At 36.8% G+C, this 23,608-nt stretch overlaps 1 protein-coding gene across 4 annotated transcripts in view; it reads right to left on the bottom strand.

Annotated features, from left to right (window-relative positions):
- Nucleotides 1-23,608, bottom strand: part of if (integrin subunit alpha inflated) — a 186,413-nt gene that overhangs the window by 3,095 nt on the left and 159,710 nt on the right. For 2 of the 4 annotated variants that reach the window (XM_074087518.1, XM_074087519.1), the window contains 20 exons: nucleotides 11,914-11,962; nucleotides 11,703-11,768; nucleotides 9,253-9,428; nucleotides 8,720-8,926; nucleotides 8,340-8,439; nucleotides 7,988-8,222; nucleotides 7,668-7,834; nucleotides 7,047-7,189; nucleotides 6,639-6,832; nucleotides 6,072-6,327; nucleotides 5,637-5,794; nucleotides 5,103-5,278; nucleotides 4,761-4,895; nucleotides 3,775-3,849; nucleotides 2,902-3,418; nucleotides 2,402-2,733; nucleotides 2,013-2,246; nucleotides 1,695-1,777; nucleotides 1,265-1,411; nucleotides 327-548 (listed from right to left, as the gene is read on the bottom strand). In XM_074087518.1, the coding sequence (XP_073943619.1) occupies nucleotides 327-548; nucleotides 1,265-1,411; nucleotides 1,695-1,777; nucleotides 2,013-2,246; nucleotides 2,402-2,733; nucleotides 2,902-3,418; nucleotides 3,775-3,849; nucleotides 4,761-4,895; nucleotides 5,103-5,278; nucleotides 5,637-5,794; nucleotides 6,072-6,327; nucleotides 6,639-6,832; nucleotides 7,047-7,189; nucleotides 7,668-7,834; nucleotides 7,988-8,222; nucleotides 8,340-8,439; nucleotides 8,720-8,926; nucleotides 9,253-9,428; nucleotides 11,703-11,768; nucleotides 11,914-11,962 (3,672 nt within the window). The remainder of the gene's footprint in view (nucleotides 1-326; nucleotides 549-1,264; nucleotides 1,412-1,694; nucleotides 1,778-2,012; nucleotides 2,247-2,401; nucleotides 2,734-2,901; nucleotides 3,419-3,774; nucleotides 3,850-4,760; nucleotides 4,896-5,102; nucleotides 5,279-5,636; nucleotides 5,795-6,071; nucleotides 6,328-6,638; nucleotides 6,833-7,046; nucleotides 7,190-7,667; nucleotides 7,835-7,987; nucleotides 8,223-8,339; nucleotides 8,440-8,719; nucleotides 8,927-9,252; nucleotides 9,429-11,702; nucleotides 11,769-11,913; nucleotides 11,963-23,608) is intronic. The other 2 variants (XM_074087520.1, XM_074087521.1) reach the window with 1 other exon arrangement.

The following is a 23,608-nucleotide window of genomic DNA, read 5'->3' as shown; positions in this document are numbered from 1 at the left end:
TACGCAAATTCGTCGAAGAACTAGTCACCGACATAGCTGTAAAAATATGCAAGTTGAAGTGGCAATGGGCGGGCCACATCGCTCGAAGAACAGATAACTGTTGGGGGAGAAAAGTTCTCGAGTGGCAACCGCGATGGACTGACGACATCGTGAGAATTGCGGGTAACCGGTGGATGCAAGTGGCGAGTTGTCGTTCATTGTGGCGTCCTAAGGGGGAGGCCTTTCTTCAGCAGTGGACGTCTTCTGGCTGATGATGATTATGATGAGATAAACACTATAAGTAAAATCTGTAAAATGAGGGCTTGTAACTAAATGAAGACTCTCACCTTATACAAAGCAAATATCAGCAGCAGTAGCAGCAGCGCGCCAATCACGGCAGCCAGCACGACCACCCAGAGGGGGATGGAGCCGCTCTCGGCGGCGCCCAGCTGCGGACTGACCAGCGTCCGCGCCTCGCCATTATGCCAGATGGTGCGCTCGGGCCGGCCCTGGATCGGGAGCTGGGTCACGTGCGCAGTCGCAAGGGAAGAGAGCTGAACTTTCGAGATCTGGAATGTGTAAAAAAAAGTTACTGCTGCTGCTTTATACCCGTGAAGGAATACCTAATAAGTTTTTGTTAAAAAAATACAAGCTTATTTTACTGGCTATACTAATTGAATTAAATTATAAATTAAATCGAGTTAAATAGGTAACAAATTAAATTGAGTTAAATAACAAATTAAATTAAATTGAATAACGAATTAAATGACTAATTAAATTGAAAATTAAGTTGAATTAAATGACAACTCAAATTAATTTGACCAAAAATAAATTGAATTGAACGATGTAGGTTTAACGTAGCGGTAGGTAAAGTATCCGAATGAAATAGTAATGTGTTTTATTCATTATATATTCTTACAAACTTGGGTAGGAAACCACGATACGATCAGCCCTTCTCCAGCCAGAGCCGTCTTATAAAATCGTTGCCAAGTGAAGTGGAGTGGCTATTTTCTGCGATCTAGTTCTTCAATGCTAGAGTGAATAGGCTGTTACTGAATCAGTGAGATACACCTTTGGCCTCATCTGCACTTAACATCAGGTGAGATAGGGGTCAATCACGGTCAGTTTTATGTAAAAAAAAACTCCGCCAAATGGTAGGGGCTCTCATGGGTGGTTTTTCACTATTTTAGCTATACTCACTGAATTTACGAAAAAAAAAACTTTTTGACCACGGATGATGAATGCTGGTAAAGGTCCCCAAGAATGGGTTAAGGTGGTGAGTTACCTTGCTAAGCACGGTAGCATTAAGCCTTGCTCGTAAAGCCACCCACACCTCTTGACCCTTCAGCAACCGACCCGTGGTACACCGCACCACGGCGCAATTGTACTTCGCATTGCACTGGTCCAGGATCGCCATGAGATGACCGTCCACCTAAAACAGACATTAGCTTAGAAACACAAAGAGTTTAAGATCGAAAGAAGTTCTGAGGGCAAGATGATATGGAGATAATGGAAACTTTGATGGCAGATTTGCTTTGAGAAATATTTAATGAGAAGTGAATATAGAAATTTTATTGTACGAAGATACGTCCAAGTTTAGAACGCTGTCATGCTATCGGTATCAGGTATTTTGCCGCTCCCTAAATGTGCCGTCCGGGGCGGATCGAACTTCTGCTACTTCGCTACGCCACTGGTTTAAAAGTAAAACAACATACCGGCTCTTCTCTTTTTCTTCTGGTGCTTTCCCGTCTCTCCTGTTCCGCTGAAGAGTAGGCACCATTGGAGTGTGTACTGTAGCCTGAAATTGGAATTGGTAATTATAGGTCAGTATAAGCTTTTTTTGTGGACCCACAGGGTTACTTCAAAACGATACTAGACTAGGTAGGTACACTCAATCAATATAGGTATGGGAGCAAATATAGAGTAAACTTAAATTCAATAGTGCCTTCTTCAACGATGTAATCCTGATCATACTAATGGTGCTCCAAACTTGAATAGACTCTAATATTTACTTGAAATTGATGTTTAATTACCTGATTGAGAAGAATAAGAGTATCCTCCACCGCTCCTGGAGCTCTGCGTCCGTGAGCTCTGTCGGCCACCTGAGTACTGGCCACCAGCCTGGTAACCATTCTGGTAACCGCCCTGGTAACTTCCCTGGGAGCTTGCGTGGCTGCCAGTTTGTCCGCTGCTTGAACCGTCCCCAACCTGAGCAATGCCGTACTTGAACTCGTTGTTAGAGCTGCGAGCTGCATCAACGCCAAAACCTGAAAGATTATTTTGTTAACTTAATGCGCGCTAATACACTGATGAGCGAAGATAACAGTCACTTCATTATAAAGACTTCTAAACCGAATATTCTTCAGGAATTCGAGGTTGGTTGACTTCATTCTGGTCAGTGTTCTTCTATTGAAAGACTTACCACTAATTTGATCTTCCTCAGCATCAACTAGTGTGACCACTCCAGTTCTGAACGTGGACGAATCGGCCTTCATGACGTCACGGTTGACTGTCTCGGTTGTTCCCCAGTTGCCGTGTACAAAACTTCCACCTTGCTGGCTACCCTGAGAGCCTTGGGATCCACTGGCGTAACCATTTTGTGAACCACCAGCATACCCACTTTGTGAGCCACTAGCATAGCCATTTTGAGAGCCACTGGCATAACCACCTTGAGATCTACTAGCATAGCCACTCTGGGATCCTTCGCTTACATGGCCGCCTTGCAAACCTTGCTGTCCGAAGTGACTATCACTTCTGTAAGAAAGTAATTTGAAATATGAAAATTGATGTTTTGCACAGCAATATTGTCATTTCTAAAATACAATATATATGGTACCAGATTTTTAGGTCCTTAGACAAAATTCATACGGGATAAGACATATTTTACGTTTCATGCAAGATTATATCGTATGCTATACTCACAAGTGGAAAGAACTGCCAGCTTCCCCTTCATGTCCCAGCGAACCGTATTCAGTGCTCGTCTCAGTCTGCGACACGATATTATTATGTTCGTCGTATACAATAGTCCTGTTCTTCCATCTTACGATCTTGTGGCCTTCCTGTAGACCTTCTTGACTCAAACCACCTCTGTTCTGGTTGGACCCGCCACTGGTTTGGTACGCTCCACCACTAAGGAACCCAGATTGCGCGGCATTTGCCAACTGCCGTCTGATATTTTCTTGCTGTTCACTGGTAAATCCTTCACCTCGAGATTCCTCTCTGTAGCCGTTACCACTTGTGCTTCCGCTGGTTTGGCCAGATTGCCAACTGTTGCTTCCTTGGCTTCTTTCGCCAGATTGCCAAGTTTGGCTACCCTGGCTGCCAGTGGCCTGGCCTGATTGCCAAGATTGGCTACCGCTGGCTTGTCCTGAGCTAAAGCCACCACCATTTTGGCTTGAAGCTAAACCACCACTGCTTTGGCTGCCTCTCGTGTAATATCCTAAAATATGTTTGTCACTATGTACATTTTCAAAACTACGCTTGAGTTACGTACTAGACATTAATATAATGAATTATACCTTCCGCCGCCTAACTATGCCTAAGAGTTCATTGCCACGACTAGTACCACAAACACTATAAAGGTGTAATTCCAATAATTGAATAGGCACGTGTATACCGTTAAGCGATTCGAACACAATCCGGGAGTAACGTAAAGACGTCGCATAAAAAATGTATCTCAAAAATGCGTCAAAACTGAGTATTAAGTAATGAACTTTTAGGCAGATTTATATAGCACGTGGTATAGTAGTTTCTTATTTAGTACGTAGGTAAAAGTTTAGGTACGTAGGTACTTACGCTGTTCTAGCCAATCTCCAGAGTTTAGTTCCATGTATTGAGCGTATACGCTTGCAAAATCGCTGCTTAACATTGCTGTAAAAAGAAAAATTAAGTGTCAAAACTTTTAATTGTCTACTTAGTTATTTATATCTTTGGGATTGCTTATTTATATCTTTTTACTAGATTATCACGTACACCATTTTCTTGAACGCTCATACACCTTTAGTAAAAGTGCTGACTACTTAAAATCAAACTGTTTATTCTGCAAGTAGGCCGCAGAGGGTCCTAAGACCATCATTGCCAAGAGGAATTCGCCGCAAGAAACATGACAGTAGTCATTTTTACCCGACTGCCCGAAGGAGGGTTATGTTTTTCGAGCGTATGTATGTAATGTATGTATGTATGTCTATTTCTTTGGTCCTCGCTGCAGCCTAAACGGCTAGACGGATTTTGACATATGAGGTATCATTGGATTCGTCATAACTGTCGGAGTGACATAGGCTATATAATATTTTAATATGGCGTCTGCAAAAAAAAGGCGGAGGAATGAAAAAAAAATTGTATTGTAACAATATGGGTATCAAATGAAAGCTAATAATTAGCCAATTCTAAAGATATATGAGTTATCATACTTTTAATCTACCGTTTTCACATAAATATCAAAAAAGTGTAAAATAAAACATTAAATTAAAAAAATCAAAAAACCCGACGGCCAAAACTAAAAGGAAGAAAATAAGTCAAGTGGTCTAGAACTCTGTTAAGTAGCTAATTTAAAATTCAACAGTCGGGACCCATTTAAATCGTGACGCTCAAAAACTCTTAGTAGTGGGTCCCGACTGTTGAACTTTAAATAAGCTACTTAACAGAGTTCTAGACCACTTGACTTATATTCTTCCTTTTAGTTTTGGCAGTCGGGTTTTTTATTTTTTTATTATATGTTTTTTTTAAACATACGTTTTATTACAATTCTTCAAGTCATTCAACTTGCAATCTACTAGACTAACCTTCTTTCTCCTTGGTAAGCAGGAAAGCGTAAGGGTTCTGGACGAGCAGGTTGTCAGGGTTAACGTGACGTGCGACGTCGCAGCGAACGTTGCCTAACGGCTGCGGCTGCACCAGCATATACATTAACGTTTCACCTGAAAGAAGAATAGAAGATTTCACTTTTAGAAGAAGAAGAATAGAAGATCACACTTTCGTCTGAAGGAAGATTGCAGCTCTACGTTGATGATTTTGTGACAGAAAGTCACAAAGATCTTGCTTGGGTGTTGTTATACTGAGCACCAAAGTCCGATAGTTTTTTTTATTTCAACAACCCTGAGAGAGCAACGTTAGAAATTACTAACCAGTGAGGGTCTGGTACGGCCACATGATGTAAATCTCAGCTTCATCAGCAGTGAAGGGTCCCTCATTCTTGATGTTATACTTGTGGATGACTTGAGGTCCAAGCTTGGTCTCGTCTGTCAGATTCGATGATTCGTAGAGCGACGCGTTGTAGTGAAGCTCTGGTGGGTCAGATGCACTGAAAAATGATCGTAAGGTTACAGATGACATAAAACAATTTATTTTTCTTCTCTTGCCTGAGATAAGAGCTGATAACCCAAAAGTTTGTCACTTTTGTTCGTAGCAATTTAAAAACATTCATATTCTTAATCTTCATTTCTTAATGAAGATGAAGAAAATGTCATTTCTTAATGAAAATTAAGAATATTAATGTTTATGCTGCGATAAAAATTGTACAAAGTTTTTTTACATAAATAAATACCGAACCACTCACGTGATTTTCACTTTAATTGGCTCACTTCTTCTTTCTTTCATGACGTTGCTTTAAAGAGATACAATAGGCCTAATAACAGCAGGTGAAACAATTCTCAACTTACCCAATAATAGATAGAATAGCTTTAACAAGCACAGATATGCTGAGGTGTCTGACATTGTCGTAGCCAGTGTTCAGTTCAGGATTGGTGGAGTTTGATTCCATGTCGAAGACGATGTTTGAGGTCGTGACGTCTACCTCTAGGACCACACGGAAGTTCACCTGGACAGATAAAGAGTAGTCAATAGTAGAAAGTATGTATTTTATTATATAATTTGAATGATATGTTATTGATAGCTTTGTAATAACATAGCAGTGATTACATTTCAGAAAATTAAACTGACTTGAATGAAGATATGGCGCGTGAAATGAAACCTAGTTATATTGTCTAATTGGCATGCGCTCAACTATTGCATAATTAGATGATAGATACAGAAATACTGAAGGAAGTAAAGCCCCCCTATTTTATTTGCAGGTTGACTAATGAATTCAACGGTACCTTTTCGCCATACGACATTGGATTGCCTAATTCACACTTGAGCGAGGTGGTCCCATTGATATCCTTTGGGCTAATTGAGCAGTACACAGAGCTAGCTTCAGCACTGTCCTTGTCCAGCCTCTCCATCTTAGCGTAAGTTACACCAGCGGGGATCTTCAGGTAGTAAGCAGCTTCGAAAGCATCTTCTCCATTGTTTTCTACTGCCACATCTATGTTGATGTTCTCTCCAGAACCGATGACGTACTCGTTTATGGGACTGTTGGACAAACGTTAAGAGTGAGTACAACCAATTATGCTGCTTTTATTGAATGAATATTTCTAAGTTGCAAAAGGATGATATTGATACTCGTAATGGGAATAAGATCAAGATGTTCCACTTTGCACTATTAGGACACTTATATTAGTTTCAAATTCCACTTCTGAATTGATTCGTGCTACTGAAACATTATGAAACACGAATTTATTTGTTCTATTTTCTACTAATGTTTATCAACGACATAAATATTTAATCTTTATAATTCTCTACAAATCTAAAATATCGTCTACGTAACTGTTGATGATACTCACGTTGTAACCATCATCTTGAGGTCAGGTATGCACACGTTATCAGGTCCACAGTTCTTCTGGATGTTGAGTGAGTCAGCAGCCTGTATGCTTTGGGTTTGGTCTAGCACTGGAGGTACAATGTTGCCTGCCGGCGTGCTGAGCAGTTCATAGGTCATCTTTACTTCTATGGGGGTAAGTTTGTCACGAATTTCCTCCTATAAATTTTACCATCAAAATATGATTTTAATTCATTGAAATATGCGAGCAGTTTTTGGGCTGGATGTGGAAAGCAGTATCTTGTTTTAGGCAATTTTCCCATAAAGTTGTTTCAATTGTTTCATGCGATACAAGACATAATTTTAATTGCCTTCTTTAGTTTACCACTAATGTTATATTCTGGGAAACGTTTAGAGAGGAATAATGACTTACATCAAGGTAGACTCTAATCCTCTCGCACTTTTGTTGTCCCTGCACGAGCATTATGTTGGTTGTGTATACGGTTTCTCTGCGCTCTGTCAGAATCCTCTTTGTCGTCGTCTGTCTTGAATCCAAGTCCAAGCTGACATTGAATTCTAAAATAGAAAGTTTTGATTAAAATTATGATTCCCATAATATTACCACTTACTTAACTTTTCTTCAGCTGCTGGCAAATTTATCCGCATTACTATCTAAAAATTTCTAGAGCAACATAACAACTTTTCATCTAACATTTATTTTATGTGCATAAGTGTTTACTAACATCAATTAGCTACTGAGTGGTCTATAATTATTTACATTAACGTTCAATATTGGTGTTCTATTTTGATGGACATTACCAATATTTGCTACTTCTCCACTCACCAAAGTAGCAGACGTATCCCTCCGCTTGGAAAAAAAGAATAAAAATGTGACAGTGACAGTTTTTCAAAACTTAAAACGTCAATATAAGTTTAATTATTATCATCATAACTCTGAAAAGCATTGAGACTATAGTTTCCAAATTCTTGATTAAATCCAGCATCAATTGAAGTTGGTCGGCTAGTATCAAGCTTAGTATAATTATGTACTTACTAATTTGCTTATCTACATTAATGCCATCATATCGTAGACAGTACATGAGATCAGAGCAAGCAGCACGGCTACCGTTCCTCATGGTGCATTGCTTATCAGTCAGAGATATCAGCTTTGTGTCGCTCATGAATTTCACTTCGGCCATCACCTTCACCACTGGACGAGACCTGGTGAAAAAGAGTGAAGATTAAGAAAAATCTGGAAAATAAACACCTAGATTTTTATATTCAAATGAACTTTTATTTGGAAATCTCTTGCTGGAAAAATCATGTGAATGTGCTTAGTAGAAATAAGTATTTCAAAATGGGATTGATACATACTTGAGAAAGACGACACTGTCCGATTTATAAGCACCGACAGCAAGATCAGTATAGTTATTGTTGTCCAAATCCACACCGCCAGAGAGAGAAAAGCCAAACGTTGTCAGACCATACGCGATTTCTTCAGCAGTAATAGCCTGGGAATATTTCTCCCGAATACCAAATTCACTGCCTTGGTAGATGTAAACCACTCCTCGGCCGCTCTCTCCACCGTACGGAGCTCCTACTGCTATATCTGTTAAAGCAAAGAGAAGGTCATTATTGCAAGCGTCATTCATATGATATATGAGAGAGTCAGTAGTACATAATGCCTTAAGTGTATACAAAGATTAGTAATAAATCCAATACAAACCTCCGAAACCGTCGTAGTTAATATCACCGAGAGATGCAACAGAGAAACCAAATCTGCCCCTGGATACTTCACCGGTGCGGGCGTGACTCTTCAGAAATGACTGAAATTGAAATAATTAGTCTGTTAATTTTTTTCCGGCATTAATTATGACTAAAAATTAATGGTAAAATAATACGTCAAAAAGAAGCAGATTTCTGTAACATTACTTTGTATATTTATGGCATTTCTCAAAAGGAAGTTAAGGAGAGACTAGTTTGTTTAAATACTTTTCTTGTAGTGTAGTGTTTCTTAATAAACTCTTCCTTCTCATTTGCTACATACGCCCTATTGAGTTTTAAAATAAATTACGTAATCATAAATCAGACCAAAGATCTACTCACTCTATCCTTCCCCTGATAAATAACGTAGACCCGTCCATGCTCGAACCCATCGCTCTTCAATTTGCTGTACATAGGGGCGCCCACGATGACATCATCAGTGCCATCGCCATCAATGTCACCAGAAGCCAGACTGTAGCCGAAGTACGCGCCGATTTGGGAACCGCTGATGTTCTTGATGTTTTGGAGCTCCCATGTGTAGAGAACGACCTGGAATTGAAAGCAACTGTAGTGGTAGAAACTTTTGAAAGGCTATTAAGCTTTGCAAATCTAGCTACAACTCTAAAGATAAACTACAATTACTTTACAAAATCGCAAGATCCTCAAGTCGCATGATTTCTAATAAATATCAAAACGATCACTTGTTAAAAATTAATGCTTTCAAAATTCAACCAGCTTCAATTTCAGCTTCAGGAGTAGCCCTTTATGCGCATTCATAGGCATGGGATAGGCATTTATGTAAATGTTTTCAATACCTAAATCGACAATACGCGTATACTCAGACCAAGGGTAACCTTCTTTAATGTTATACTAACCAGGCCTTTAAGCTCAGCGCCTCTGGGAACCCCAACAGCCACTCCCTGCTCTCCTTGGCCGGCAAAGTCGCCCACAGCAACAGAGTACCCCATGTAGGAGTCATCATACTTAGGGCTGGCCTCAGGAGTGGCGATGAGTACGGGCCGCGAGCTCACGCTTTGAGAGTAAACTTGACCTATAATGGTGAGGATAGTTAGACAGTGTGAAATCTGTGAGTTTTAGAGGATGATTCCATGTCTGCAGTATATTGATGAAGAGAATTGCAATCTTACAAAGAGAACCTTCAGAATTTTGAAGACTTATTAAAGCATGACGGAAAATGTTATGTCAAATGCATTTGAAATGGATGACGCCACTTTAACGATCAGGGTTCTACTTAAAAAAATGAGACATTAGCATCTGATGTCGCAAGTATAGCAAATTTGGTGGTGCAAACGATAAAATCATCCACGTAAATAAACGAGTAGCATTCAATGACAATGAATGACAACATTAAGAGTATTGACAACACACAGCAGTATTAAATGATGATTGATGATTTAGCATCATTGTTGTTTTCTTGGCGCAGCAGTAGTAACCAAAGCTTTGGTTTAAGCATAATAGCTCGCATGATGAACGTATGTACTCATATTTATTTATTAGTACAACTAGTTGTACTTCGCTTATTAGCTTTGGGATATTAAATAAATCATTATTGACATATAATTATTTCACCAAATCCTCGTTGAATTATTTTTAAGCCAATGAGTAACTCTTATTATCAAAATGTTTAATAAAGCAAGGTTTTTGTTGTTAAATAAGAAAGCATTAAAATTAATTACCCCCCTTCCCCGCTCCTTCAAAATCTTACACATTATTGGATCTACTGGATGGATATTGGATCTATTAGTTAATTTATATAAAACAAGATTTCTTATTCTGTAAAAATAAATAAAGTAAGAAATCATACAAGATGTACAGATGATTACACAAAATACAAATTCAAATGATGCCTGAAAGGTAATCGCCTCAGTAAATAATATAGTGTCGCATATGAGCCATTAGCACATTTTGATGTGATGGGAAACAGAATCAATTATGGTCATCCAATATAATAACACAGTATAATAAAAATTCATATGTTTTCCAAAAGATGCAAAATTTCTTGACGAAGTTCATTCTTTCATGTTTGTTTAATGATATCGGTGAAGCTAATGGGCATAAACTATTCATTTAAATGAATGTTATACAAATTTATGATTCTATAACAATCAAAGAAATGAATACTTCAGTAGTACAGTCAGAATTTGTATTAAATCTCACTCTGTTAGTTCGAGGGTAATTCCCACTGATCCCAAAAATTACTGTAAAGCAAAAATATCGACAACATTAGTTCATACAACTAAAGGGTTACCATCTAAATGGGAAATTGCCAATACCTTCTAATCTAGGTAACAAAATTAAGGGAGTTCTAAACGTTTTGTATTAATAACTTCAGATCCAACCATTGTTAGTACTCATCAAAATTTATCAGGACAGGTTAAAGTTTCACGAAGGCGGTTGACAGTGTTTTTGTTGATGCCCTCTGCTCAATGATGCATTATTGCTTCTTCTTTGTACTTAATGTGTGAACTACAGTCATTCGCTTCTTCTTGTTCTTCCGGTTTCAAAGTACCTACGTTAAGATACGTTTCGGTAGTGGAGTAAGAAGGCAAAAGTTTTATACTTCATTGATATTGACCTCCGCAAAGCAACGCCTTAAGCAATCAAATTATTCATGTACATCACCGACTCTGATATCTATAGCATTTTATAACACGACATTCATGACATCGTACTCATTAGGTGTGTTGTCAGTCGTCATTTTTTTTCATCTTACGGAACCCATTGACTTTTTGTCTAAACTATTTTTAAGTTTATATCTAGATATTAAAGCGGCAATTACACTGAGTCCTTCGCCGCATGCTGCATGCGGCAACCGCAAAAGTGTAAAGAACACGGTAGTCGGCCGCATTCGGCAAGCGACAGCTGCCACCGCCTTAATATGGCCGCCGCAATAGACGGACAGACTAATGTAAAGGCGACGGTCGTTCGCCGAAGTAGTTTGAAACAAATTCGGCGACCGCATTAGGTGAACGACGCAGTGTAATTGCCGCTAAACATTGATTTAACATTGCGCTAGACCGGGAGCTGCGGAGATCAAGAGAAGAAGCCTTTAATTCCATCGGAAGGACACTGCATCAATCGAGTAAAAAGTTAACGATACACGCACATCATTCGAGCAGTGGACTCAAGTAACGTTCAAGTTAGCATGCCCGCGTTCGTGAGACACCTAAATTAGTGGAATTATCTCGAACATTAGCAGAATTAAGATTTAAAACAACTGTAAATGGTTCTCAAGGCATTAGGATTAGGCGCTCGTAAGCCTCGCTATGTTATTCGGTTAAACAAGTTGACTTGTTTTTTTTACCTTCCTCCGGTATTTTCATATAGAAGCTGTTGAACGTGTGGCTAGGATCAATTGATATTGTTCGCCCTGTGGATGTATTAATATTTCAGAAAACACTTAAATTTTTGGAGTTGGTCAGTATTCTTCTTCGAGAACACTTTAAGTTACTCCATTTGACGTCGAAATGAAGGAAGAAACAGAAATAGAAATTAATGATATTTTCGTTATTTACCTTGCCAGTACCAGCTGCCTGGAGCACCCATGAACAACCTTTGGCCATCCTGAAAACAGAAGAAATAAAGATATCAAAATCGAGCTTCAGAAATAATTACGAGGGGTCAGAAGAAAAGAGTGAAAATATGGAATATAATTATGAAAATTATGCGGGCATTTTTACTTTAAATGACGCAACATAACTTTTTTTCACCTTTTTTTAATCACGAGTACTATTGATTTAAAGGAAGAAAAAAGTGTCCTTAATTTTTTGTCAGTTTTGTGACTTTTTTTTTTCATATAAGTAGTTTATATGTTTCGTTACGAAATGGACACATAACATTTTTATGGAAAATTGGGGACGTGTTTTTTCTTCGTCAAAATCAATAGTGCTCGTGATTCTGAGTACGGGAACCCTGGATTACCCAAATCTGAAAAAAAATAGATTGCGTAATTTAAAGTAAAAATACCCATGACCGTGTACAGCATGTTTCGAACCAATCTGTGGTTCTTTATCAATTATGTCGGTATCCAAGGTAGTACGTTAGTTAGTAATTTTGTATTTGTAGCATATACGCTACTGAACTGATTATAACTAACCAAGAATAATGTAGTAATAAATAAAGTAGTTACTTCGTCTCAACTGTAAACATTTCAAAGAAAAGGTGATAAAGAAAAGTAAGAGAAAAATTTACAGTAAAACACGTTTTTCGACTGCGCTATTGATTATAGTCTTAGAAAGATATGAAATGTATTCATAGTCATTGAAACACATGTTACGCATTTCTTAGGTACCTAAATAATATTTTTATGTGCCTGTAACTATTAAAATTACAAAAAAGGTGTTCTAATCCAGAATGATTCAGCAGATGGTTAGATTAATGTGACTGAACACCACAGCAAAGTTTTTTATTCAAATTTTTAATTCTAAAACAATTTTTTATTTATTTATTTAACTTAAAACAATTAAACATGCATTACATTTAGTGTTACTCGCCAAACTGTAACGTTTATTGGCGAGAAGCGCTCAATTTATTTTAACTTAAATAAGTACATAACTACCTATTTAACCACCTCATTCTACATTGTACAAACTTGCAAACAGAAGTAACAAAAGAAAAAAAAATGTATATGCATATAAAAAAAACTTCACACACATAGGTACATAATTATTTTGGATCCCCGTGGACGAGGTTATCGAGAAGAGAATCCCTCAATTTAGTTTTTAAACGTGTTTTACTTAGTCTTTCTTAGTAAAATAATTTTATTAAAAACCATTGGCACTACAAATTTTGACATTATTTTACCATAGTAATTTTTAGCCTTAGGTTGAACTAATCTTTCCTCTCTTACACTCTTAGTATTATATTTATTTTTATTACTGTAGTAATGCTGTAAGCCTATCATATATTTAACCTTTTTATCTACTGGTAAAATTTTACATAGGGGAAATAATGTATCGTAAATCTCTGTTGTAAACCATAATAAATCATTCTTACTCAGAAACATTTTTACAAGGATGTTTAATCAAACTAACACACTAATTGCTGCAATGTTGCTTATTATTTAAAACTCGGTGTACATTTCCAATACTGAAGGCATCTCCTATCTCCAAGAGCCCTTAACCACATGGCAGCGGATTTAACGAGTCAATCGCTACCAATACGAGATGCATCTCAAGTGCACTCACACGCAGATAATAAAACAAGACGTTGTTCACTTAACATGTCATCGACATAGCGTAAAGAGTATCCCGAAATAGCATTAAAATAAAGAGATTGGGAATTAAGAACGAATAGTATTTTTACAGTTTTGACGGACAAAGATATTTTTTTTATTCGACTGGATGGCAAACGAGCAAGTGGGTCACCTGATGGTAAGAGATTACCACCGCCCATAGACACCTGCAACACCAGGGGGATTGCAGATGCGTTGCCAACCTAGAGGCCTAAGATGGTATACCTCAAGTGCCATTAATTTCACCGGCTGTCTTACTCTCCACGCCGAAACACAACAATGCAAGCACTGCTATTTCACGGCAGGATTAGCGAGCAAGATGGTGGTAGCAATCCGGGCGGACCTTGCACAAGGTCCTACCACCTGCATGATATTTACGAGTAAATCAGTAATTGAGAATCATCTTATTAGGTATTCAAAAGTATGTCTACATCATATAATTATGCTCGGAATTTCGTTGCGCCATAGAATCCGGAATACAGAAATTTGCGGAAGAATTAAAGTCACCGACATTGCTCGAAGAATACACAAGTTGAAGTGGTAACGGCCAGACAATGATATTATACTTATGTTACTATCGCTAAGCTCACTGCGGCCACATCGCTGGAAGAACAGATAGATATCTCTTAGGGAAAGTCCTCGAGTGGCGATTGGCAGTCTGGCACTGATGATATCGTGAGAGTTTTGGGTAACCGGCCTTTCTTCAGCAGTGGACGTCTTCCGGCTGATGGTGATGATGACAGAGTGATGATTCTCATGATAAGTGAATACAAATTTAATAGTTCAGCTAAGTAGCATAGTCGATCCCCCATACTTGAAAGAATGAAAATGTCAGACACCTAATCAATTGAAGAGTAAAAAGGGTCTCAAACGGAGATTTTACGATGAGTCTGAAGCATTAAAACTTTATGACTGCACTTATGTGCAATGACATTTTGATTGCTTAGTGTTAGGATAGATAAAGTATTGAGTTCAATTTTTATGCCTCTTTAGTGAGTTCGATTTATAATTGAAGCTATGTGGCGAGTATTATAGCTATGACAAGAGACATAGTAGCGACCACATTGGTTATGCTTAGCAGCAGGAGCAGCAGAATAAGTAATAAGTAAACTAGTTATTTATTTGTATTCTTGAGTCACAGATTCATCATCCCAACCTATATACGTCCCACTGCTGGACACAGGCCTCCTCTCAGAATGAGAGGGCTTGAGTCACGAGAATATTTTACAACAGATTTAGTCCCATACTACTAATATTATACACGTAAAAATATTAGTAAATTCATGTATGTGGGTCTAAGTTTATTTAACTTAATTCGTGCCTATTACACGCTGAAAACAGCGGGATGGAAAATGCATTAAAAATCCCGAAAGCTCAACCGTTAAGTTTTGAGAGATGAAATTTTGCGACAGCAGACCAGGGCTAGATTGCATAATAAAGTATACGCTAATAGTATTAGTGACTTTTAACACTAAATTGCTAATACTATTTACTTCTATTTTTTTACAACACGTTTTTTTGAAACACCGACGATCTCAAGGATCGTGTCGCTGTCATTTCTTGTTTCGTTTGCTGATAAACAGTAGGTAGTGAGTAAGAGCGGTCGGGTTTTGTCGCCATGATTTTTTAAGTATGCCGCTCATCCGCCAGAATTAATTATATTAAGCTTTTAGTATTAAAATATTATGTAGATTTTTTTATCTTTTTATAAAATTTCCTGAGATTATAACAGTCTTCTTACTGATTGATAGAAAAGCTAGAGCTGGTAGACATATTCTTTGAGTAAAAAACCGGCCAAGAGCGTGTCGGACACGCCCAAAATAGGGTTCCGTAGCCATTACGAAAAAATTAAGTAATATTTTTCTAAGGATTTCGTATTTAATACGGAATCTTCCAAGTTTAGCTATATTTATACCTTAGGCTGCCATTTAAGAGTAAAACTACTAATAATTCTCAAGCAAACTTAGCCGTTATAGGTTTCCTTGAAAGTTTGATATACTTACTACGGACGGACGGACAGACAGGACAGACATGTCGAAACTATAGGGTTCCGTTTTTGCCATTTTGGCTCCGGAACCCTAAAAATGTACTAAGAAGAGATTTGAAAAGAGGGAAAAATTCTATCGGAAATATTAAATTAAAAAGTAGACATCCATGTAACACGGACACGGGGTATTCTTAAAAGTAGTCTCAATGATACAAAGTTACGCCGAAAAACTACAAAAAACATGATAAAAAACATCACCGTGTGAACGTGCGGGATATCTCAATGAAAGGTTCGAGAGGAGCTCCGATAAAAACACGACAAAAAACAGCGTAAAAAATTTTAACATGTGTTTTACTTTGTTAGCTTATATTAGATATCTGCCATTGATTGTTTTTGTATTGATGCTTTTATATATCTATTTTTGGTGCATATACTTACAGGGTGTCCCAGATACCGAAGATAATACGCCGATAGATGTTCAGGCTACTAATTCATTCTCAAAGTAACCACTAATTTGAGGATTAGTAAAATGGTTTAGTTATTTTATGATTCTAAATTTTTCTCCCTCAGCTTAGTTTTTTTAATGCCCCAGCCGCGAATGTAAGAATCTTGAAAATCTAGCTTTCGTCAGGAAAAGTCAGGCGTTTACACGGTAGGCTAATTATTTTTTCACGTTTCTTCCTGACGCGAGACATAGTTTGGTAAGGCCTCCAACAAGGTGGATGGACGATATATTATCTAGTAAAGGTCACTAGGACCCATTGTTGTGGAACTCTTTTGGGGAGACCTTTGTCCAGTGTGGTAAAAAGGAAACTAAAGAAAAACTTGATATAGCTCAAAAACGAAATACAGCAGCAGCTCAAGTAGATGTTTTCTACAATGTTACCTTAGCAATACCACCCGGACCCCAACTGCATATCAAACTGTATATAGATGTAACAAGATGTTGCTAAGTGTTAATAAAATTATCTTTTATTCAATGCCACTTTCTAAGCTCAATGAAAATTTAATAAATTCACCGTCATACTCCTATTGTTATTGCTAATTTAACCATAAAGTAATTGAAACGGCGACAACCTTAACAATGAACGCAGCGGTTGGCATCGATCGTGCGCCCGCGCAGGGCACCGATGAATATGCGATGCGCGGTGTCCGCCCTTACGGGGACGGCGCCGCTGTCCTTTGCGAGGATGCTAATTTTAAAATAACTACTTAAACGCATTTATAATTCCACTCAGACACGCAAAAAAAACATGAAATTCTGACAATTTTAATTTTTGGACAAAGTAGGTACGCAATCAGGATACAGTTGACGTTTCTGTGAATAATTCTAAGCTGTAAATTTTTCGATGTAGTTACAAGTTAACTTTCAGTTTAATAATTGATTTATGAATCAACCAGGACGTATTAGTTTTGGTGAGAAAATGAATTTAAATAAAAAGCTTTTAATTTTTTCAATTCAATTAAAATAGTTTAATTCTGGCCATAATGCCTGCTTATTAATAAGTACGCTTAAGTAAATCTAACTTTATTATTATCATTTTTTTGTTTAATACTTGCTATGGCTGCGACGAATTTAAAAGCAATTGTCAATATTATTAAAAGAATTTTGGCGTTAAAATAAAATCGAAAAGCCATGCTGGCTGTGTCTCTTTTTACTTTTCTATATACTTGAAACGTTTAGTTAAATAACTAAACGTAAACAAACTTCAGCTTCCAGATTTGGTACATTCAAGGATTTTAATTTTACTTATCTATCATTGTAATACAAACTAGACTAGTGTATTCAAACCAAGTATACATTAATAAAGAGTGAAGCAAAGTAGATGCACTGAGAAAAAAATCTCGTTCACGAAACCAGAAAATTGTATTTATTGTAAACGAGAAAATCTAGTGAATTCTGGGACATATAGTTAAACTAACTAAACAGTTCTGTTTGAAAAGTTAGATATTCATTGAGTATAGTGAACTGCTCGTGTCGTAATTGTCACACATTCAAATTGCGTGTATTACTAGAATATTGAGTTATTAACAGAAAGAGATTGTTAACACGTGATTGTTTAATTATACAATATTCTTAAGTAGAACTTCATCAAAAAAAATGAATATATTTAAAAGCTTCAACTTTTACAGGCACAACTACCCCGTGTAAGAAACTTTTGATGCCTTTGAATGTTCTCTATCTATCGTTGACTGTACCTACAGCCGTGTAGTGGAGAAGGGAGTTACGGTAAAGCAGTAAACACATTGTTAGTCAACAAGGTTTCAAGGATTAACGAGAACATTACACGAGCCTTTCGCACAACGTTCTCTAGTCTTTAGAACGACTGTAAAATAAGGAATAATTGAATGTTAAACCGGTAAAGCCAGGTTTACACGGTAGGTATTTAGGTACATTAAAATCAATGTATATTTATAATTTTTCTATTTCTACGAATCAGAGCAAAGTAGTATCCCCAGCGTATCCACAGAACACATGTCTCTAATCGACACTTTCAAGCTTAGTATTTTGCAAACCTATCCCTAGATCTAAATAATATGGTCTTAGTCAACCTAAAGCTTTGTAACACTAACATTTTTTAAGCTAAGTCGCGCACAGACGGGCGAACGGAGGGACCGACAAACGGACGGACATGACGAAAATATAGAGTTTGCGAATTATTTCTTTACCTACTTCTCTAAATTCTAGAGTCTCTTGGCTAAAGGCTTTCCGAGAAGGTGAGAATGTTAGTAGCTACTTGATACTTAGAAATTTAGTGAAAGAATTGCATATATCTAAAATAATGCAAGTGGAATGAAATCATATTAAACAATTTACATGTCGATAAAGAGTTGATTATATAGGTTTTGTAAAATCATCTTTCGTAAGAATCATGAACAGGCCTCAGTAGGTTAGTTATACGAGTCACTATACGGTTTGTATTTAATAAACTTCCCATTACACGGCTATTTCCAAAGAAACCACTTGAAACCATAAATCAATACCAAATCTCCCAAAACCAATGTTTAAACAATGGTAACACCGTATTTGCTTAGCAAGAGGTCAAGTTATTTTCATAGAAAGTTAGCTTTTCAATTTGGCGTAAAATTAATATTTATGCCAGTGTTTTGTTTGTTGATAAAACATCTCTATACAAATTGAAAGATCTTTTTAAAATCAGTCATACTGCAGTAAAAAAAAATGTTTAAATTGTTTTTATTAAAATGTATTTTAGCTAAATTTGACGTATTAGATATTGAATATTGCAGTGTCCAAACAAACAGAAAAACGAGTTAAGTACTTGCTATCTTTTAATGTCCTTGTCAACCTCAAAACCTTTACATATGTGCCTATATCTTCAAAAGTATATACCTAGTCTGAGGATAAAAAACAGACAGAGATTTTCCTAGCTGTGTTTACAAAAACAAACATAAGGTTAAGACCTCATAAATTGTACAAAGTATAAAACGTCCGAGACAAATCCTTATACCTCTTATAGTAGCGGTCAGCGAGTTTCCCGCCAAGCGGCATTGTCTGCAAATGGCCGCCGTTTACGGCGCGTTCAAACCATATTTGTAAAAGAGACATTGTAGTGACAGAGGATTGTAATACAAAGGATAACGTTGCAATAAAATACAAATGTGACATATTTTCGAATATTTATTCGACGCCGACTTGAAATGGAACCGATCTTTTTAAGGACATGCTTGCGAAATGACGCGTTTATTTATATTGGTCTGAGGCCGATTCGAATGCAACGTTCTGAAATAGGAGCTTTACATATTCTGTCGTTAAAATGTAATCGATGACCAAGTTTGATTATGAACATGTCTAACTGTTCTATTTACGTATCGTATGGACTGATTGCCTTGTCTTACCATAATTCAAGGCAGCTACGAACTACTTAAAAGACGGTAATTAACAATGACCAAAACTTGACCAATTTAGTGGTCGTGTTAAGAACTACTTTAATCCAACATAAACAAAGTATTTCCCCGAACTGTACTGAGCTTGATAATCTTCATACTTTTACCAGTTCTCTCTACCCTCCCCTTCCCTTCCCCCCTACCCTACCCTTACCCTACCCCCTTATAGGCCATACCCTTTATAGGCTAACATTTGGTAACTTTTGGTAAGCCGGCAGCTTTATATTAGTCAATATATTTTACGCTTTCTATTAAACATACGTATGCCTTCAAATATAATAATTAAGATAATCCAGCCCAAATAAGACAAATATATCTTCGTCACATCTCTGATTAAATACTACCATAAACAATCAAATAACAATACAAAATATTCTTTATGAACACCACAAATCAGTACAGACTCTGAGACTTACCAGGTAAGTTCTAACATTATGAGACCCTAGACATTGGTATGTAATAAATAGCAACACCTAGATGCGCCCGCGCCTATCTTAGCAAGGAGCTTTACTACTCTATTGAAAAGCAGAAATACCGAGTGGTATTTCTACTTTACAGGAAACTTTATATTAGGGGTTGCATGAATACCAATCGATGAAATTATTACCCACGCCCGTCCTTTTTTGTTTTTAACCGACTTCAAAAAAGAGGTTATTAATTCGGTTATTTTTTTATGTTATCATTATTTTTAAACCTCAGAACTTCGTCAATTGTGAACCGATTGCTTTATTTTTGACTGCATCAATGTAACTAACCCAACAATGATTCTTCACTGCTTAGCAAAACTATAGCAAAATAATTCTAATCAACTGACGTTAGACATTTACTAGTTACTAGTTGTTGTGGTGTATTGTGTAAAAGACCATCGAGTATGTGGAGGGGCAGGACATACCTTCAACACAGGGATGCTGCTTTCTCCAGCAATTGAGTTTCCACGACACAGGAATTATTGTAAACGGCCCAAAAATGTTCATCACCACTTCACTGCACAGATTTTAGAGGTTTTGATAGTTTTCTCGAATCGTTTGTTTTAGCGTTCTCGAGTCGTTTGTTTTCTTCGTTCTTCATTCGAATTTCGGTGCCCAATGGTAGCGGGATAGGAAAGGAGGGATGTGTTGCTAGAGTATGGATGCGTTCATGTTAATGACGTGTGAATGAGTTAAAATTAATTAAATATATTTAAAAATATACAAATAAATGGCGCAGCCAGTATGAATTAAATAAAGATCCCACTTTACCTATCTACATCCATATTCTCTTAAAAAAGAGTATAAAAAATCTTCATTGTCATTTACTGAATCTTTTGAGCATCTTGGATCCAGTTTATAGGCCAGTTTACAGTGTTGAGGTTCTTAAAAAATTCACATTATGCTTATTCCACTCTAGTTCCATTTAAGGTATTATTATCATTTCAACAACACATTAAACTGGTACGAAACTGCGCTCGCGCACGTCAGCAGATTATTCAACCTTATCGTAGATCAAATGGACTAGGCCAGGGGTTCCCAAACATTAGGGGTTCAAGTTTTACGTAAGCCACAAAGGGGGGATTACTTTGCTTATTTTTGATGAAATTGGAGACGGGGGCAGCTGGATGGTGATTACATCAGCAACATTATAAAACATATGGCTAAATAAATTAATACGCTTGAATATAAATTAAATGTGCGTAAAAATATTTTGCTGTCCTTAAAATTGTTTGTTTTTCTAGTCTTGAAGACCTAAAAAATTATGTTCTTTACATAAGCGTGGGGGGGGGGGTGTAGAACTTTGCTCACTTTTGATGGCGGGGTGGAACTACTAAAAAATATACTTAAATTCTGCTTACATAATACTTGAATGACCTCTTATTACTTAGCGCCATATTGATTTTTTTACTTCTCCGCTACGGCTTTACATTTTTCATTACTCAGGCAACAAAAAGCTTTGTACAAGTGTCTAGCGAAACCATTGCTTTATTCTAATCTTGATTAGTTTTTGAGGCGCCGCCGGCACAAACTTTGAGAACCCTGGACTAGGCACTTAACGAAAGCAGGCACGTAATACCATGGCAAGTCGGCGACTGACGAGATTTACTGTCCTACTGTTTGTCTGTTCGCCGAAACAGGCTAACATCTGTTTTGATGGTTAAGTTTTTCATTCCAGTTTGTACGTGTGTCAAGTTAGCTAGGGTTGCCATGTTTTTTGCATTCAGTAGCAAACAATTATACCAAATTGTGCATCGTACCCGACCAAATATAGCGCAAAGTAGCTTCTGCGTTTAAAGCCAAGACAAAATCTTTATGAGACTGACACTCGTCAACTGTTGAATTCAAAGAAAATCCTTTTTTTTTCAACTGCCGAGTCAAGGGGGTTGCTGACGTTAAAAATATTACATTTTAGCCATTTCATGTAGTCAACGCGCACAGAGCAGTTAATGTAAATTTGGTGAACATTTAAATGCACCAGGCGCTTTGGTAAAAAAGTACATAATTAATCTGTGGCATTGGGGTGGAATCAATAAAATCAACCATAAATTATTTTCTTCAGTTAACTTTTTTTAAGTTACTTTCAGATGATAGGTGTTTTATTGGGGTTAGTTTATCGGCTATTGTGTCACGTTTAATAAAAGGGTATTTTGTGACGTGAATTTTAAATCAGCTCGCATCACGTGAACTACTGTCAAACATTTAGGCCAATTTAATCTCTTAGCCTTCAGAGTAAAAGTTGAAATTGGAATGATAACAAATATGAGTTATTACTTTGTACTTTTTTTAATCTTATATTTCAACGAATGTTTAGTACTACACCAAATGTTTGGTTTGATTTTGCGATGTTGCTAACAAAGTCAAAATCAAATTTATGACTGTGAGTTTAGTTTTATTTCATTCTTTATTTATTTATGCTAAACATTTTTTTGCCTCTAATGTCAATGTCGTATTTCAGTAACTTTATCCTCTGTTTTCAAAATAGTACGTGATTTAAATAGTCAAATAAAGTGGATCAAGAGATTTATGAGATTTATGATATATTATTTTGCTTGGCACAGGGGCTACCTATTTACATTTGACGCTGTACTTAGATAATTATAACATGTTATTGGTTACGTTTAATTGCTTTCCATCAGTTGATCCGCCTGTTCATTTTCCCCTATCATATGGAAAAAAATAGTTAGGATATCTTAGGTTAATTCTTTTTGCATGTACCTATGTGTGTCAACTCAAATACAATAAATAAAATATCTAAAGTTTATAATTTAATATAGGCTTGAGAAATCATGGATACATCCATCTACCAATTAATGTCAATGTTGACCAACATAAAAAAAACAGATTCACCAGTTAACATTTTGGCCAGCGAGATCGTCTCAATATTGATATTTAATTATCACTGTACTCTAAAGACGCAATCTTCTTGATCTCACCGGAGTGTTTATAATAACCCGCATGCATCACCAAATACGTATATTACGTTCTCTTAAGCAATTTAAGAGTTATAAAATTTGTGGAATTCTCAGAAATGTGGTCCTCGTGAATAATTGCAGCTTTTACAGCGATTACCGCCAATTGGCCGTTAAACGGAGGTTTTATTTCATTAAAGTGCAAAATGTGCGGTTACTACTTTTAATATTAATTTTGAGAGCGTGCGGCGGGAAAGAGAATGTCAGTTGTTTTGATTAATTGTATTACAGATGAAGTGACTAAATTTTTGCCATCGTATTTTGTACAGTCGACCTAGAAAGTGCTTTACCAATTTTAATGACAGTTCCTACTTCAGAAATAAAACAATAAGGCCGACTGCCATACTAATTTGTGAGTTAAAATAGGCTTTGAGGTTTTAAGCGCTACAAATGACATTGAACCTTAGGGTGGTAAAGAAATTTCTTGGTTGACTACTTATACTTTTCTTGCTTTCTCAGCTAGCTTGTTGAAGTTTACTGAAGCTAACTGAGATAGAAAGCAAGATAAATACGAACTTATCCGATTAAATACGTTGGAACTCACTAGATCTATACCGACATTGCGAGATACCCTGATATTCGGTTTCTTTAAAAAAAACATCTACCATATCTGAATCCACATATCCACCATAAATGAAAATACCA

The sequence above is a fragment of the Choristoneura fumiferana genome, chromosome 5 (genome assembly GCF_025370935.1).
Source record: "Choristoneura fumiferana chromosome 5, NRCan_CFum_1, whole genome shotgun sequence".
In the NCBI taxonomy this organism is placed as follows: domain Eukaryota; kingdom Metazoa; phylum Arthropoda; class Insecta; order Lepidoptera; family Tortricidae; genus Choristoneura; species Choristoneura fumiferana.
Note: the sequence above shows the minus strand (reverse complement) of the source record. Positions and strands in the feature narration are given on the sequence as shown.